Source organism: Caenorhabditis briggsae, assembly GCF_000004555.2.
Source record: "Caenorhabditis briggsae complete genome, chrV, whole genome shotgun sequence".
Classification (NCBI taxonomy): domain Eukaryota; kingdom Metazoa; phylum Nematoda; class Chromadorea; order Rhabditida; family Rhabditidae; genus Caenorhabditis; species Caenorhabditis briggsae.
In genome coordinates this window covers 17660750-17676702 of record NC_013488.2, presented here as the reverse complement: position 1 = coordinate 17676702, position 15953 = coordinate 17660750, and the positions used below count along the sequence as shown (strand labels likewise).

The following is a 15953-nucleotide window of genomic DNA, read 5'->3' as shown; positions in this document are numbered from 1 at the left end:
CGCGCCATTTTACCCCTAGACACCAATTTTCAGCTCGCTAGCTCGAGTTGTCGTAAAATGTGGTGTGTGGTCCGCACCCAATCGGTGTTTGCAGACTAAACACCGCATTTTACGACAATTCGAGCTAGCGAGCTGAAAATTGGTGTCTTGGGGTAAAATGGCGCGGGGAAGCTCGATTTTGATGATTTAGACGCGAAATTTTGAGTTTTAAAGGTTGAAAATCGATGAGAAGCTCGATTTTGGTCTTTACTGGCTGAATTTTTCTCATTTTTTCGACATTCTTCACCGTACCTTCTTCTTCAATCTCTGCTCCCTGGGTAATCTCGCGTTATACTCTGTCAAATGATACTCAGCGAGGCGTGTCTCGTGTCGAACGATCCGTAGCTGTCCAGATAGCCGGGCAACGGCATGGCGTCGTACATTTGGCTTTATGTTCACCGAATTCGGAATGTTCGCGTCGCTGACAGCTGTCCATGGACGCAAGTCGTCGTTTGAGATCTCTTTCGCATTTTTACAACTCGATCCATTGACATAGAAGACGAAGGCGCCTTTTTCAGTGGTCAGTGGGGGTAGGCGTGGCGGTTTTGGGAGAAGCCAGCCAGTGTTTTTGCTGAAAAAAAAGTTACAAAATTCCGTTTTTAGCTTGAAGAACGACCCAATAAGGCTGAGAAAATGCGTTAAAATGCTTCAAAATGACCCCAAAAACCCATAAAAATTGCGATTTTTGATCATTTTGGACACTGAAATTCCAATTTAGAGTATTTTGAGCGTCAAAAATGAGCTCAAATGACATTTTTATGCTCAAAAACGCTTCTAAAACACCCAAAAACACATAATTCAGTTCAAAAATTACATTTTTCAAAAACTTGCTCGGATGGCCTAGTGGGATTTTCGACCCCCAACTTTGGAGCCGAGGGGTCACAGGTTCGAATCCCACCGGTGGCAATTTGTTTTTAAAATGTTCTTTGGGGTTTTCAGGGGCGGGAAATTTAAAAATAGAGGTTCTAAAACTCAGAAAATTGATTTTTGGCCATTTTTAGATACGTTTTGTCTTCAAAAACACCAAAATTTATCGTTTTTGGGCTCATTTTGACCAGAATTTCGCGGGAAATTTGAATTTTCACACAGAAATATGAATGCGGCTTGAAGAATGACTCAAAATGAGCTCAAAAACAGCCGAATTTGGTCAAGAATGAGCAATTTTAGGGGGAAAGGGCAAGATTTGTCCTAATCTTGCCCATCTCATGCCCAAAGGATTTGAAATTGTTATTTTCAGTTTTCGCGTGTTTAGGTAGTCGAAATAGGTTGAAATTCACTTAATTTTCTTAAATTTTGAAAAATTTTCAAAAAATTCCAAAAACTACCGTAACCCACTCAATTTTAACCAGAAATCAAAAATTTCCAGATTTTCGAATTCAGCTCGTTGAGAGCTTCAAAATGAGTATAATCATGCCATGTTCTTGAAAAACTCAAATTTTCGAGTTTAAAGGCGCATGGTGGTCCCTGGAAACTTTCGAAAATTTTCAAATTCATCTGAAATGGGTCGTGTTTGGGCTCATTTCAAAGCTCTCAGCGAGCTAAATTCAAAAATCTGAGTTTTTTTTATCGAAAAATTGGAATTTGGCAGAGTTACGGTTGGTTCAAACAATGACCAAAAGCCAAAATCGGGTCAATTTTGGTCAATTTTAGCCAATTTTTTTGAGTACTCACCCCCACATTTGCTCAAATTCCACAGGATTTGTGAGCAGCTCAATGATCCTTTCCTTCCTCAAAAGCTCTGTCAGACATCCCGAGACTACTGTAGCGTAGCGTCGCCTTCTGGCGTCGTATCGAGTTCCGGATGGAACAGACGAACGTTTTGCTGAGCAATCCGCGTCGTTTCAATGCTACGTGGCGTCACTCGGGGCGATGGTTTGACTCGAACCGCTGGCGGTGGACGAACCATGTTTTCTGGAAGGCGTGGGCGGCCCCGTTTTTTGGTTAGCCTGAAAATAGGGAATTTTATGACTGGAAATAGGCCGTTTTTGATACTTTGGGGCTGAAATTTTGTTTTTAAACGCTTCAAAATGACCTAAAAAACCATAAAATTCGATCCGGAATTAACCAATTTTAAAATTTTAAAAAATTCTAACTGAAATTTCAAATTTTGAGCGTTTTGAGCTTCAAAATGACCTTAAAACCCCCTAAAAACCTATTTTTCCGTCGAAAAATCGAATTTTTCAAAAAAGTGCTCGGATGGCCTAGTGGGATTTTCGATCCCCAACTTTGGAACCAGGGGGTCACAGGTTCGACACCCACCGGTGGCAACTTGTTTTTCAAAATGTTTTTGGGGGTTTTCGGGGGCGGGAAATTCGAAAATCGAGGTTTTAGAGCTCAGAAATCGATTTTTGGTCATTTTTGGAGTAAAAAAAAATTCAAAAATACCTAAATTTGCCCTGCTCTTGCCCTACTCTTGCCCAAAAATGTTTGAAACCTAATTTTTCCAGTTTGGCTCATCTAGCCAATCAAAATGAGCCCATTCACGGCGCAATTGTGTTAAAATTGAAATTTGCCCTATCCTTGCCCTAATCTTGCCCATCACTTCAAAATTGCCCGAACCTGGTCGTGTTTGGGCTCATTTTGGTTGTCATGGATTGCTGAACCCGAAATTTCATATTTCAAAAAGTTAGGGCGACTATTGGGCAAGTTATGGGCAGATTTTGAATGTTTGGTCATTTTCGGCCTAATTTGGCTCATTTTGTCTCAAATTTTCGCCTGAAAAAACTAAAAACTCACGGATTTCTCTCCAAATCCGGTGCCATCTCATCGTAATCCGATTCCTGCCCATCATCTGCCTCTCCTCCTTGCCCAACACCAACATCTTCATCTCCATATTCCACATCGTCCAGCACCGGTGGTCCATCGTCATCCTCATGGTTCTGTGGGATTTCGTATTCCATTGCCACGTGGATTTGAGAGGCGTCGGTTAGGATCATAGCCTGAAAACATTGGGCTTCATATGGGCAAAAATTGGCCAAAAATTGTCCAAGGAGGGGCACAATTGGTTTTGGCCTATTTTCGGCGAAATTTTGCCGGAAATGGATAAAAATGGGCAATTTCTAGGTCATGACCTAATTTTTTGGATTTCTAGGCCATGACCTAATTTTTTGGATTTCTAGGCCATGACCTAATTTTTTGGATTTCTAGGCCATGACCTAATTTTTTGGATTTCTAGGCCATGACCTAATTTTTTGGATTTCTAGGCCATGACCTAATTTTTTGGATTTCTAGGCCATGACCTAATTTTTTGGATTTCTAGGCCATGACCTAATTTTTTGGATTTCTAGGCCATGACCTAATTTTTTGGATTTCTAGGCCATGACCTAATTTTTTGGGGTTTCTAGGTCATGACCTAATTTTTTGGGGTTTCTAGGTCATGACCTAATTTTTTGGGGTTTCTAGGCCATGACCTAATTTTTTCTCAAAATATGCTCAAAAAGGGCAAAATTGATTTTTCCTCATTTTGGACCGTATTTTGGCTGGAAATGACCGAAAAAGAGTTTAAAATAATCTGAAAATGATCCGTAAAGTCTAAAAATGGCCTACAACTAGTCTAAATTAGCCTAAAATTAGTCTTAGCTAATTTTAGTCCTTTTTTGACCAATTTTCGGGTCTAACGGACCAAAAAAGGCTATAAAGCGTCTAAAATTAGTCCCGAAAATCCAAAAGGATTACTGTACCTGCTCCTCTTGCCGCGGATTCGACTTTCTCTTCCTAGCAGCACTTTTCGGCACCTCCAGCTCACTTTTTTGGGGTTTCGGCGGTCCGGACGACGAGCTTGGCGCCCCTTCGGCCACGCCCATCAAGTAGTCGGCGTTACTGTAGCGTACGTTCTTCTTCGGCTGTCGTTTTGGACGAGCCGTCGGTGTATCTTCGGATTTGACGAACATCTGAAGGGAAATTCGATGAAATTTGAGCTTTTTCAGGACAAAAATCGCAAAAATCAATAAATTTCGACCTAAAATTCATTAAAAATCGCTAAAATTGCCCAAAAATCAATGAAAATCGATGAAAATTCGATGAAAAAACATGATTATCGGAGGTTCGGTTTGAAGGCGCACAGTCCGAAATTGTTAGCTGAGTCTCGCCACGAAACAAAATTTTTTGGTTATGCGCCTTTAATACAGTAGCCTAGTTAAAAAATATTTTTTTTGAGGGTTTTTTTGCCGATTTTCAAGAATTAATAAGCAATTTTAGGGTTATTTGAGTTGAAATTTTTAAATTTTCTATCGAAATTTGCATTTCAAATCAATTTTGATAGTAAAAACTCGATAAAAACTGAGAAAAATCGCCGGAAAAATATTTTGCTTAGTTACGGTTTAAAGGCGCACAGCCCAAAATTGTTAGCGGAGTTTCGCAACGAAAAAACAATTTTGGGATATGCGCCTTTAATACAGTAACTTGGTCAAAAAATATAATGTTCTTCGAAGGAACTTCGCGATTTTCAGCTGATTTTCACAATTTTTAAAGCAAAAATAAGTGAATTTTTCGAAGAAAATCGCGATTTTCACAAATTTTGAGTTGCCGCGAAATTTGCCGATTTTCAAGATTTTTTAGGCCGAAAGCCAAGGCCTTTCCAGCAAAATTTAGTATTTTTAAAGCTATTTTTCCCCATGAAGTTCGTCTAAATTCCCATTATTTCAACCAGTTTCCAGCTTTTTTTAAACCAACTCTCGCTAAAATCATCAAAATTTAAATTTCGTGGCGAGACCCAGCGGGAATGTTTTGGCTATGCGCCTTTAATACAGTAACCGAGCTAAATAATTTTTATGGGGGGAATTTCGCCGATTTTAACCGTTTTTCAAGCAAAAAAAGCGATTTTCAGGGTTTATCAAACCTAGAAATCCGATTTTTCAGTCAAATTTGCAGATTTTGACAGGGTTTTACCCCAAAAAATCGATTTTTCCGTCAAAAATCCTACCTCGTCCATTTCCGATGGTCCTGGTCCTGTTGGGGGTGTCGGTGAATCCTCCATTGGTTGTTAATGGGTTTTTTCTGGAAAAAAAAGAAAAATCAGAAAAAAACAACGGTTCAAAAGTCCGGAAAATTGCAAAAAAAAAAGCAAATCGTATATTTTTAAAATTGGAAAAAAATGTATAAACAAAATAGATCAAAAAAAGGCTCAAATCAGAAAAAATAGCTCGAAAATTTGGATTTTTCAGACAAATTCTAACTGATTTAGACCTAAAAATAACGAAAAAACCGTCTAAAATTCCGAAAAACAAAAAAGCCGCTAAAAATCGTGAAATTGGTGAAATTCGCGGTGCTTGCGGACAGCGCAGCAGTCCGCAACACCACCAATTTCGAATAAAACGGCGCGAATGCCAGCAGATGCTCAAATGGGTCATATGGTGGTGAAACAGTGCGCAGAACGAAGAGACGCAGGCAGCGCGACGCGGTCGCGTCGCGTGTGCAGGTAGAGACGCAGAGAAGATGCGTCTCTTTTTCCAATAACCTCTGTTTGTTGGGGATGAGGAGGTGGCCGAGGTTTTGGGGGTTTCTAGGCCAGCGAACTCGGCCAGGGAGTTTTAGGGGTGGTTTGGATTTCTTTGGAGTAGTTTTCTCTGAATTTTCAGCCATTTTTGACATATTTTCAGAATTTTTACATTTAAAGATTTCGAAAATATGTGAAAATTGTCAAAAATGGACCAGAAAACTTGGGAAGATTTGGAAAAAAAGAAATTAAAAACTTTATTCATGATATTTAAAAAAAACAAATGTAAAATATGACAAATCAGCAAGACATAAAGGAATAGGACAGTTTAGAACTGCAAAATAATTTTTTTCACAAAAAAACAACAAAGTTGGAATTTTTCGATTTTTCGATGAAGTTGTGGGCATCCAGGAGAGAAGAATCTGGAATTGAAATATTTGAAAAAAAAACCCCTGTAATTTAATCAAAAATTCATGTAAAACGAATAAAAACCAGCAAAGTTATGAGTTTTTGAAAAGAATGTCCTTAAAATTTTTTTAACACAAAATCTACAGTAACTTGGTCATTTTTTCACCAAATTTCAAAATGTTCAGATTTTTGAACTAGGCTAGTTTAGAGCTTCAAAATGAGCCCAAACACGACCCATTTTGGTGGTATTTGAAATTTCGGGTTTAAAGGCGCATGGTCCGTTTTGAAAAACCGAAAATTTCAAAGTCGACCAAAATTAGTCGTTTTTGGGCTCATTGTGAAGCACTAAAATTACGCATTCCGAAAATACAAATTGTTTTCAGATTGCTCATAATTTCACCGGATTACGGTAGTTTTTCTGTAATTTCACAGAGGTTCATAGAAAAAATGTGCTGTAATTCGGGTAATTTTTGAGCAATCTGAAAATAAACTATTTTTTGAAATCAGCAGGTTTAGTGCTTCAAAATGAGCTCAAACGCGACCCATTCTGGTGTGATTTGAAGTTTTGGGTTTAAAGGCGCGTGGTCCATTTTGAAAAATCGAAAATTTCAAATCCAACCGAAATTGGTCGTGTTTAAGCTCATTTTGAAGCACTAAACTTGCTGATTCAAGAAATACCAATTTTTTTCAGATTGCTCATGATTTCACCGGATTACGGTAGTTTTTCTGAAATTGCACAAAAATTTCAGAGAAAAACAAATTCCACCAAAATGGGTCGTATATGGGCTCATTTTGAAGCACTAAACTTGCCGAGCTCGAAAATGGATATTATTTTCAGATTGCTCATAACTTAATCAGGTTACGGTAGTTTCAGAAAAATTCAGATTTTCAAAGTCGACAAAAATGGGGGCGTGTTTAGGCTCATTTTAAAGCACTAAACGTCCTAAATTCCAATTTTTGGCCAAGAATCTTACCAATAGGTAGGAAAAACGGTGAAATAGAGATATCCAATGGCGATTAGTTGAATGAGAATGATAACTGCTGTTATCACCTTGCAATGACTATGACATTCGAGACTTTTGGTGTTAGGCCCGTTTTCCAGATTTTCAGACATTTTTTGAAAAGCTGAAATTGTTAGAAATCGATATTCAGATTTTCAAAAATCGAAATTGAAAAAGTTTTCGAATTTCAGATTTTTTGAATTTTATTGAAGTTTTTGATTTTCAAAATATTTCAGAATTTTTGAACTTTTGAATTTCTGAATTTCTAGAATTCTGAAATTTTGAATTTTGAAATTTCGTTTTTTTTTTGAATTTTCAGAATTTCTGATATTTTCAAAAAATTGAAAAAAAAACTTTTTTTCAAAGAATTTTCTAGAAAAAAAAAACAAGAATTCTCATGATTTTATGTTTAAAATATTTGTATGAAACACTAAAAAAAATAGAAAATAGATATCATGTGAAGAAGAAAAAAAAGAACAGCTGTCCCCAAAAAAAGAGCAAAAATAACTTTTTTGCTCTTTTTTTCTATTTTTCGTATCCTTTTGACTCCACGAACACTACAAACTCATTTATCACTGGCTGGAGCAATTCTGAGAAAAAATGAGTCATTTCAAAAAAAAAATTTTTTTCAAAAATTTTTTTTCATTTCATTGAAACAGTTTTTCGAATAAAAATATCATTCTTACAGTTTTGAAACTTGAAATTTCGATTTTTCATGTTTTCAGCTTCAAAATGAGCCTAAACTCGACCCATTTTGGTTGAATTTGAAATTTTCGATTTTCAAAAAGGGACCATGCGCCTTTAGCTTGGGTACTGCTCAAATCCACCCGGTTCGTAGTTTTCAAATTTTTAAATTAAAAAAAAAATTAAGTCATAACTTGATTCATTATTTACATATTTGAAAAGAATTCAAATGAAAAACATTAGATTTTTCTAAAAATATGAAAAAATTCAAAAGGTCAATTATCTTTGAACTCAATTATCTCGGTTCCTGTAAAAGATATCGCAATTCTGCCAACTGATAAAATGTTGGCAATACTATGATAAACATTTTATCAGTTTTAATTTTTGAAATATCTTTCAAAGCAACCGAGATAATTGAGCTCAAAGTTGAGGATCATAAAATAGGGGGTTTATCCCTGACCGTCAACTTTGAGCTCAATTATCTCAGTTCTTGTGAAAGATATCAAAAAGCTGTTAACTGATAAAATGTTGTTAATATTATGATAAACATTTTATCAGTTGACCACTTTTTGATATCTTTCATAGGAACAGAGATAATTGAGCTTGAAAGGAAGATTTTTTTTCAAAAAAAATTCAAGTATTATTTGAACGTGGTGAAAAAACTTTTTGGGGAAAAAAGAAAAAAACGTGAAATGGTTTAGAAAGCCAGGAAAAAAACAAACTATAATAGAAGAGGGAAGTGAAGGGAAGAATCAGTTCTTCCTTTCTCTAGGCTACTGAAAGGGGATCCCGGAGAAGGGATCCAGGATCCGGAATCCGGAAACCGAGATCCGGAATCCGAGATCCGAAATTCTGGGTCCTGGGTCCTGGGTCCTGGGTCCTGGGTCCTGGGTCCTGGGTCCTGGGTCCTGGGTCCTGGGGGTCATATCGTTTCCATTTTGTCGGCTAGAGCGCGCAGAGAAATGAGACACCCTCGTGTTTGGGCTCATTTTGAAGCTGAGGACTTGAGAAATTCGAATGTTGTTATGAAATTTGTTTCAGATATTTTATTTATCAGATAAAGGAAGTCAAAGGGATCATGTTTATCGATAGCACACGATATTTTGAAGTGGAGCGTACGGAGAGAAAGTCAGGGTTCGGCAGGTGAAGATATCGGCATATTGGAGTCAATCTTCTGAAAATCAAAATTACGAAAATTGGGAAAAAGGAAACTTATCATTTTAATTTTTCTCTCATCTGTCTTCTTCTCAGCCTTAGCTTTCTTTTTGGCAGCCTTCGCAACTTCCTTTGGGTCGTATTTATTTATTTATTTACGATTGCAAGAATCGTGGAAAAAAAAGGAAAAAAAAAACATTAAAATACATGATAATCAGATTCCAAATTGATTAATAATGAATTATAGTGAGAGGAAATGAAACTTTCGGAACAACCTAATATATTGCATTTCTGATTAAAAATAGATTAGATTCTGTTAGTTTTTTGTTCGAGTTGTTTCAGCAAAAAAGAAGAAATGAACTCCTTGATCCTGTCCTTCGAGATGAACCACTGCAAAAAGAAACTTGTACGGAAAAACAGTTTTTTCTTTGAGTTCAACTATAATGTTTTGACGCCCATAATTTGGCTTCTAGACGTGAATTACAAAGTCTGAATTGTTTTAAAAAGATGTAGTGTTTTCATATATCAACCCATTTCTTTATTTCTGGCCCAACTTACCTTATCGCCTTCTTCCAACTCGCTCATCTCTTCCAACTCGCTTATTTTAGCGTTGATTCATTCATAACTCCTTCCTCTCCTTCCAAAAATTCGTATCCAACTTCACGGAGCATATGGTACTTGTAGTCTATGTAAAATTGTCTCAAAGGAACTGAGTTCTCTCTGCATTCGGATTTCACGCGCTGTGCCCAATTGATTGTTCCGCCCACGAAGATGTCTAATTCGATCATTTCCAGTTTCTAAAAAATTTATTTTATTGTTTTTTTCCAAAAATATTTAAGCAAAATGTTACCGTGTGAAAACTTTTGGGGAGTGTGGCGATTCGCATTGCTTGTTTCTGGAAGTCTTTCAGCTTGTGGACGTCGGCCAGGTTGGCCACCCCATGAGCCAACTTGGCGACTCTTGGGAAAGTTCGAGTTTCGACAATACTTATTTCGTTATGCACCGGTTCGATTTTGATTCTGAAAAATTGAAATGAAATACATTTTAAAATTGTTTTTTCCACAAAAACTGTAAATTAAAATGAGCATTCCATACATTTCAAAGCATAAATGAGAGAATTTCTAAAATAGCTACGGTAGAAACCTGCATTCAAAGACCTTAAGGTAATTTATGGTATTGTCAGGAAAATCCAATGGAACAAACCTTTAACATCGCACACCCTCCCCTTTTTTGACACGGAGAAAAAAAAATAATACCTGCACTCTCTCTTTATCTTCGCCTCAATAACCTTACTTTGATTGCGCAAGCGTGAGAGTAAAATGATGCGCAACACACCAAAAACAGAGGTCTATAGAGAGGGGGATGACACCACTTTGAAGACACGGGGAAGATACAGTACCACACGAGCAATAGGTATCGAAAAACTTTTGTTGCGCAACTAAAAATTCTGATGGACCACGCTTTCTCGCTGCTATAGCCCTCAATTACACGAGTATCAAAAACGTATCCAATTAGACAAAAATTTTTGGTCGGAGTCCCCCTTTAATTTGAAACTTCAAAACTGTTCCATTAAAATTTTCCTTCTTATTTTACGGTATTTCACGGTTTTCCCAGTAGACCACGCTTTCTTTTTTTGCTCTTAAAAATAAGTTTTCAGAGGGGGTTTTTCTCAATTTTTCGTATTAATTTGAAAGTTAAGGGGGCCCTTTTATAACAGGTTTTACGATATAAAAAATGTTTTTGCAATTCAAAAATGAATAATCATATTTTTGGAACTTTCAGAGAATCTAATTAAAATGATTGGAAAAGAACTCTTACCTGGTGATGAGCAACACAAGTCCCGACGTCTGATGAGGATCATTTAAAATGAAGTCCCGATATATTCTCCCTCGACGTAGACTGAGGAGTCATCAAGTCTGAAAGTATACGATAATTGTTTGAAAAGTCTACTAAGGTCTGTGGAAATAAACGATTGGGTGTTTTCAAGCGGGAATTGTAAAGAACTACAAAATGTAAAAAATTGCAAAATATATTGTAAACTAGCAAAGTTCGAGAAATTTCAAAATTTTCCAGAAAAATTTTCAACTTGTAACTTAAGACATTTTCAACTAAATTTTCCTGTTTTTTCACATTTTCAGATTTAAAATGAGCCTAAACTTGACCCTTTTTTGTTAACTCTTTTGAGTTTTTGAATTTAAAGGCGCAGGGTCATTTTTGAAAATTTGATAATCTAGCTTTTCACTGAAACATATCGTGAAGCTGATGAAGCTTACCTTTTCATGATGGTCGTCTGTGGCCACCAATAAACCATCACGTATAGTGCAACCGGTTTTGGTCACGACGTTCGCAATCTCCACAACAAAAAGTTCTTTAATTCTTGCGATTCGGAATATGGGCAACGTTTGCCGAGAGAGACGTCAGGCTCTTCTTCATTCTTGTTTTGTTGTTGTTGTGGACTCGAGCGACGGCTGCTCTGAAAATCAACGTAGTGTCGATCAAAATTCAGAAATGTAAAACTCACGTTTTCAGTGCGGTTGGAACACAAAAAGCAGACTTCGCGCTTCCTTTGTGGTCCGGAGTCGCTCGAGAAACATTGTCAGGCATGTGTTGTGTGACGTTGTGGTACCACAATATCCTTGAATCGTAGCCGGAGATGCGTATAATTACGACACTCGGCAAATACTGATCCGCTTGAAAGTCCGAATGCTTCCAAACGCAAACGTCTTGTTGTGAAGTAGCTGAAAATTTCAGATTTAGTTGAATGTCTCAAATCTTTGAAATGTCTCACTTCAAAATTTTCCAGACAAAATTTTCTTTCTGAAAAGACCATTACTCAACAACTTGTAACTTAAGACATTTTCAACTAAATTTTCCTGTTTTTTCACATTTTCAGCTTTAAAATGAGCCTAAACATGACCCTTTTTTTTGTTAACTCTTTTGAGTTTTTGAATTTAAAGGCGCAGGGTCATTTTTGAAAATTTGATAATCTAGCTTTTCACTGAAACATATCGTGTTTAGGCTCATTTTGAAGCTAAAAACGTGATAAACCTAGAAATGTTAAAATAAATCTAGATTATTCAAAACTCACCTCAAAAACTTTGGCTCCAAAGAAATATAGAAATTTCCAGAAAAAATCAAAAAGCTAGAAATTCTGGACCCATACACACTGGGTCTTAGAATAACTAGAAATAATCAGAAAAATAAAACAAGGTCCCAAAAATCAGATAGGGTCCATAAGAAGACTATTAATGATCATGGACAGATCGTGTGTTTTATATACCCCCAAAGGGTGGGCGGAGCTTAAGTTTTGGCCGGATGCCAACACCGGGAGGGGGGGGGCACAAGTCGGCTCCCGACAAAAGAAAAGTGGGCGGAGCTTAGGCAGGTGGTGTCGGGGTACCGCCAAAAGGGGACATAGCTAGACAAACAAAAAAAAAGGATTAGAGGGAGAAGAGACGCAGAGAAACAGACACCTTTTTGACGGAACGCCGACACCGTTCGGTGTTATAAGGGATGACGTTTCAAGATTTGAAATTGTGATTGAGAAAAAAACAGGACCCAGGACCCAGGACCCAGGACCCAGGACCCAGGACCCAGGACCCAGGACCCTCATTAACTTGTCTAAAATTCGATTTTCAGAAATTTTGAAATTTCGAAAAAAAATTTCGAATTCTCTTTTTTTTTCCAATTCCCATACCCATTTATTGTCGGCGTTCCGCCAAAAAGAAAATGTTTATTTTCTTTTTCTCTGCGTCTCTCATCTCTCTTCCTTTATGCGTCATTTATGATCGTTTGGCGGGACACCCGACACCATATGTCTAGCTTTCTCTGTGTCTCTGCGTCTCTCTTCCTCTCGCTAGGCTCCGCCCCCACTTGGTATAAAACACCGCTCCTTCCATTTGTCTTATTAGTTTTCCTATGGACCCTATCTGAATTTTTGGGACCTTTCTTTTTTTATTTTTCTGATTCTGATTATTCCTAGTTATTCTGAGACCCAGTGTGTATGGGTTCAGAATTTCTAGTTTTTTGATTTTTTTTGGAAATTCTATATTTTTTGGATTCGAAGATTTTAAAGGTGAGTGTCATGTTTTTTTTTGTTTCATTTCTGTATAAAAAATTTTCAGAACTTTTGCCGAAAAGGAGTTACGACGAGAAGGAGGAGACGATCCGCAGGAGGATAAGCTAAGGATGGCCGAAGCAGCCGCACTCCAGAAGAGAAAGGAGGACGATACGAGAGAGGCGGAAGCGATCCGGAAGGAAAAGGAGATTCTCGACCGAGCTCAAAACACACAAGATTCAAGAAGAGGAGCCACGGCAACATAGAAGTCGTTCTGTGGATTGGATCATGCTTGCGGGAAGGCTCTTACTTCCAGCTTCTGGAAGAAACAAGACAAAAATGGAGAGGTCTGCGAAGATGGATAACGGCTTCTACTTCAAGTCGATTCGATACTACTTCTGACGATGAGCTCACAATTCGACCGGGCGACAGCTTGTTGATGTCTCCCACAATGGAATGAAGAGGAACAAGGCAAGCTCGACACTCGTTTTGGTCAACTTCTCCAATCATCCTGCAATATTTGCCCACATTGTAAAGTAAGTTTTTCTAGAAGTGATATTCAAATAACTATTTATATCAAATTTTATAGAACTCATATCTTTTCAAACGGGTCCTAATTTTTGCTACAGTAACCCAAATCAATTCAAATCACAATTTTTGATTTTAGAACGCACGCCCCCATTCACCTCCACCTCTGAACCAGAATCCGAGTTACGATCAGCGGCCAGGATTACTGGGACCTCCATCTTATGTAAGTCGTTTACACGCAGGAATATTTCGAAAATCATAGTTTGATTTCAGCAAGAAGTACCACTTCCAGAACCAGTGTATGGCTACCCGATGCAAGCGCCTCAATTCTTTGACCAACCAGCGATGCCGTCGCAGATGTCTTTTGGATATCAGCAGCATCAGCAGCATCAACAGCAACACTATCAGGTTTGTAACATTCGCTTTTATGCTCTATTCAACAATTGATTCTATAAACATTTCTAGGACCCAATTGTAATGGTAGCTCATCCCCTGCCACCGTTGCCACCTGGTTATCAGTGGAGTTATCAGCAGCTACTATCCAATGCCACAGCTCGGACAGATGCCATCTGGATATCAGCAGGTTCAGGTTTGTAGCATTCTTACTTTGGTGCACTGTTCAACAATTGGCGCCTGCGCCTTTAAAGGTGGGGGGACAGGAGATTTTACGGGGGATTTTTGGGGCCAGAGTATGCATTCTACCGTGACGGTGTACAATGATTAATGTCACTCTGCGTACAGCTGTCGTCCTCGCCTTTATGTATGCAATCGGGCGGCCGCTTTCTCTTTGCCCGCGTGGCTCAGTCGGTAGCGGCGCCGCACCCTCAATCATCGCCCTCACAAGTTCAACTCCTCGAGGGACATGTTTAAACGAAATATCGAGAACATTATTTTTTTCATGTCCCCCCACCTTTAAAATTGGGATTACTGTAGATTTTCAAAATTCACCAAAACCTAGGCATGCTTATACTCATTTTGAAGCTCCTAACGTTCTAAATTCAAAAATATGTATTTCAGTCGTTTTGGGTTACTGTAGCAAAAGAAAGGACTCGTTAGAAAATCTGAAAATTTCAAAACTCACCTCATATTGCCTGCGTTAGCTGATTTTGAAGCCTTAAATGGGGTGAATTTGATTTTCCTATTTGTTTATCAAAAATAAATAAACAAAAAAAATTGATTTAGACTAAAGAATTTGCAGTTAGATTCAAAAATGTTATTATTGACCTCGTCTGGTTACTGTCGCTCGAAAATTATTTTTTTTTCAGACACGTCCATATGATCGAGGCCTTGGACTATGATGAGTACAAAAATATGCAAATTCGCACTAAAAATTGGCAAAAACTATATGATTTTTTAGGATTTTTCAATTATTTTTTTTTTGAAAATTCAATTTTTCAAGAAAGTGTTTGAAAATAAATATCTAATTCAAAAATGTTTATGAAACTTCAAAACTTAAAATCTTTAAAAGTCATCCCATATGGTGTTCCAAAAAATCTGAAAATCTGAAATTTTGAAATTCTGAAAATTATTGAAATTTCGTAAATTTGGATGATTTGATAATTTGAAAAGCTCTCAACGTTCCAAAATCAAAATTTGTACTTCGAGTATTTTGGGTTACTGTAGCAAAAGTCAGGACGCGTCTGAAAATCTAAAATTCGCAAAGTTTTCCAAATATTGCCTTGTTTGGGGCTATATTTGGAAGATTTTGAAAATTTCAGATTTTCAAATGGGTCTTAACTTTTGCTACAGTAACCCAAAACACTCAAAATCAAAATTTTCAAATTAGGAACGTTGAGAGCTTAAAAATGAGTATAAACATGCCTCATTTTGGAGAATTTGGGAAATCTACAGTAATCCCAATTTTAAAGGCGCATGGACCCAAGAAATTTTAAAGTGATGCATAAGCAGGCGTATTTAGGCTCATTTCGAAGCTAATAATGAACTGGGTATGAAAATATGCAAATTCGCACTGAAAATTGGCAAAAAAATTATGCTTTTTGTGATTTTTCAAAGAAAAATTTTTTTCGAAAAATTCCATTTTCTCAATTTCAAGAAAGTTTTTGAAAATTATTCTTAATTTTAAAACAAATCTAGAAAATTCAGCCCTTATAACACCAAACGGTGTCGGCGTTCCGCCAAAAGAAGTGATGTCTGTTTTCTCTGCGTCTCTTCTCCCTCTAATCCCTTTTTGTCTGTCTAGACATGTCCCCTTTTGGCGGGACCCCGACACCACCTGCCTAAGCTCCGCCCACTTTTCTTTTGTCGGAAGCCGACGTCCCCTTGGCATCCTGCCAAAACTTAAGCTCCGCCCACGTTTTTGGGGTATGTAACACCGCTCTGTTCATGATCATTAATAGTCTTCCAATGGACCCTATCTGATTTTTGGGACCTGTTTTTTTTATATTTTTCTGATTATTCCTAGATATTTCCATTTCTATTTTAATTTTTCTGAAACTTCTATATTTTTGGATTCAATGTTTTGAGGTGAGAATATCGGCTCTTTTCTAGTTTAGAGGTCCCAAAAAAATTTAGAGGTCCGAAAAAAAATTAGAGGTCCCAAAATAAAATAGAGGTCCCAAAAAAAATTAGAGGTCCCAAAAAAGTTTAGAGGTCCCAAGAAAAAAATAGATACGAAAAACGCGCAGAA

General features: G+C 37.4%; 3 protein-coding genes across 3 annotated transcripts in view; 1 reads left to right on the top strand and 2 right to left on the bottom strand.

The window, feature by feature from the left end:
• Positions 1-5014, bottom strand: part of CBG17809 — a gene marked incomplete at both ends in the record, with an annotated part of 18805 nt that extends 13791 nt beyond the window's left edge. The window contains 5 exons of the mRNA XM_045238487.1: positions 292-642; positions 1811-1985; positions 2776-2978; positions 3720-3929; positions 4961-5014. Of these exons, the coding sequence (XP_045096309.1) occupies positions 292-642; positions 1811-1985; positions 2776-2978; positions 3720-3929; positions 4961-5014 (993 nt within the window). The remainder of the gene's footprint in view (positions 1-291; positions 643-1810; positions 1986-2775; positions 2979-3719; positions 3930-4960) is intronic.
• Positions 5015-9320: 4306 nt separating this feature from the next.
• Positions 9321-13566, bottom strand: CBG17808 (the record flags this gene model as incomplete). The annotated part of the gene is made up of 4 exons (XM_045238486.1): positions 9321-9518; positions 9572-9740; positions 11243-11459; positions 13479-13566. 4 exons carry the CDS (start codon positions 13564-13566, stop codon positions 9321-9323), a joined length of 672 nt encoding a protein of 223 aa, XP_045096308.1.
• A 52-nt stretch (positions 13567-13618) lies between these two features.
• Positions 13619-13903, top strand: CBG17807 (the record flags this gene model as incomplete). The annotated part of the gene is made up of 2 exons (XM_002648859.2): positions 13619-13714; positions 13772-13903. The coding sequence occupies 2 exons, from the start codon at positions 13619-13621 to the stop codon at positions 13901-13903; spliced, it is 228 nt and encodes a 75-aa protein (XP_002648905.2).
• Between the last annotated feature and the right edge of the window lie 2050 nt (positions 13904-15953).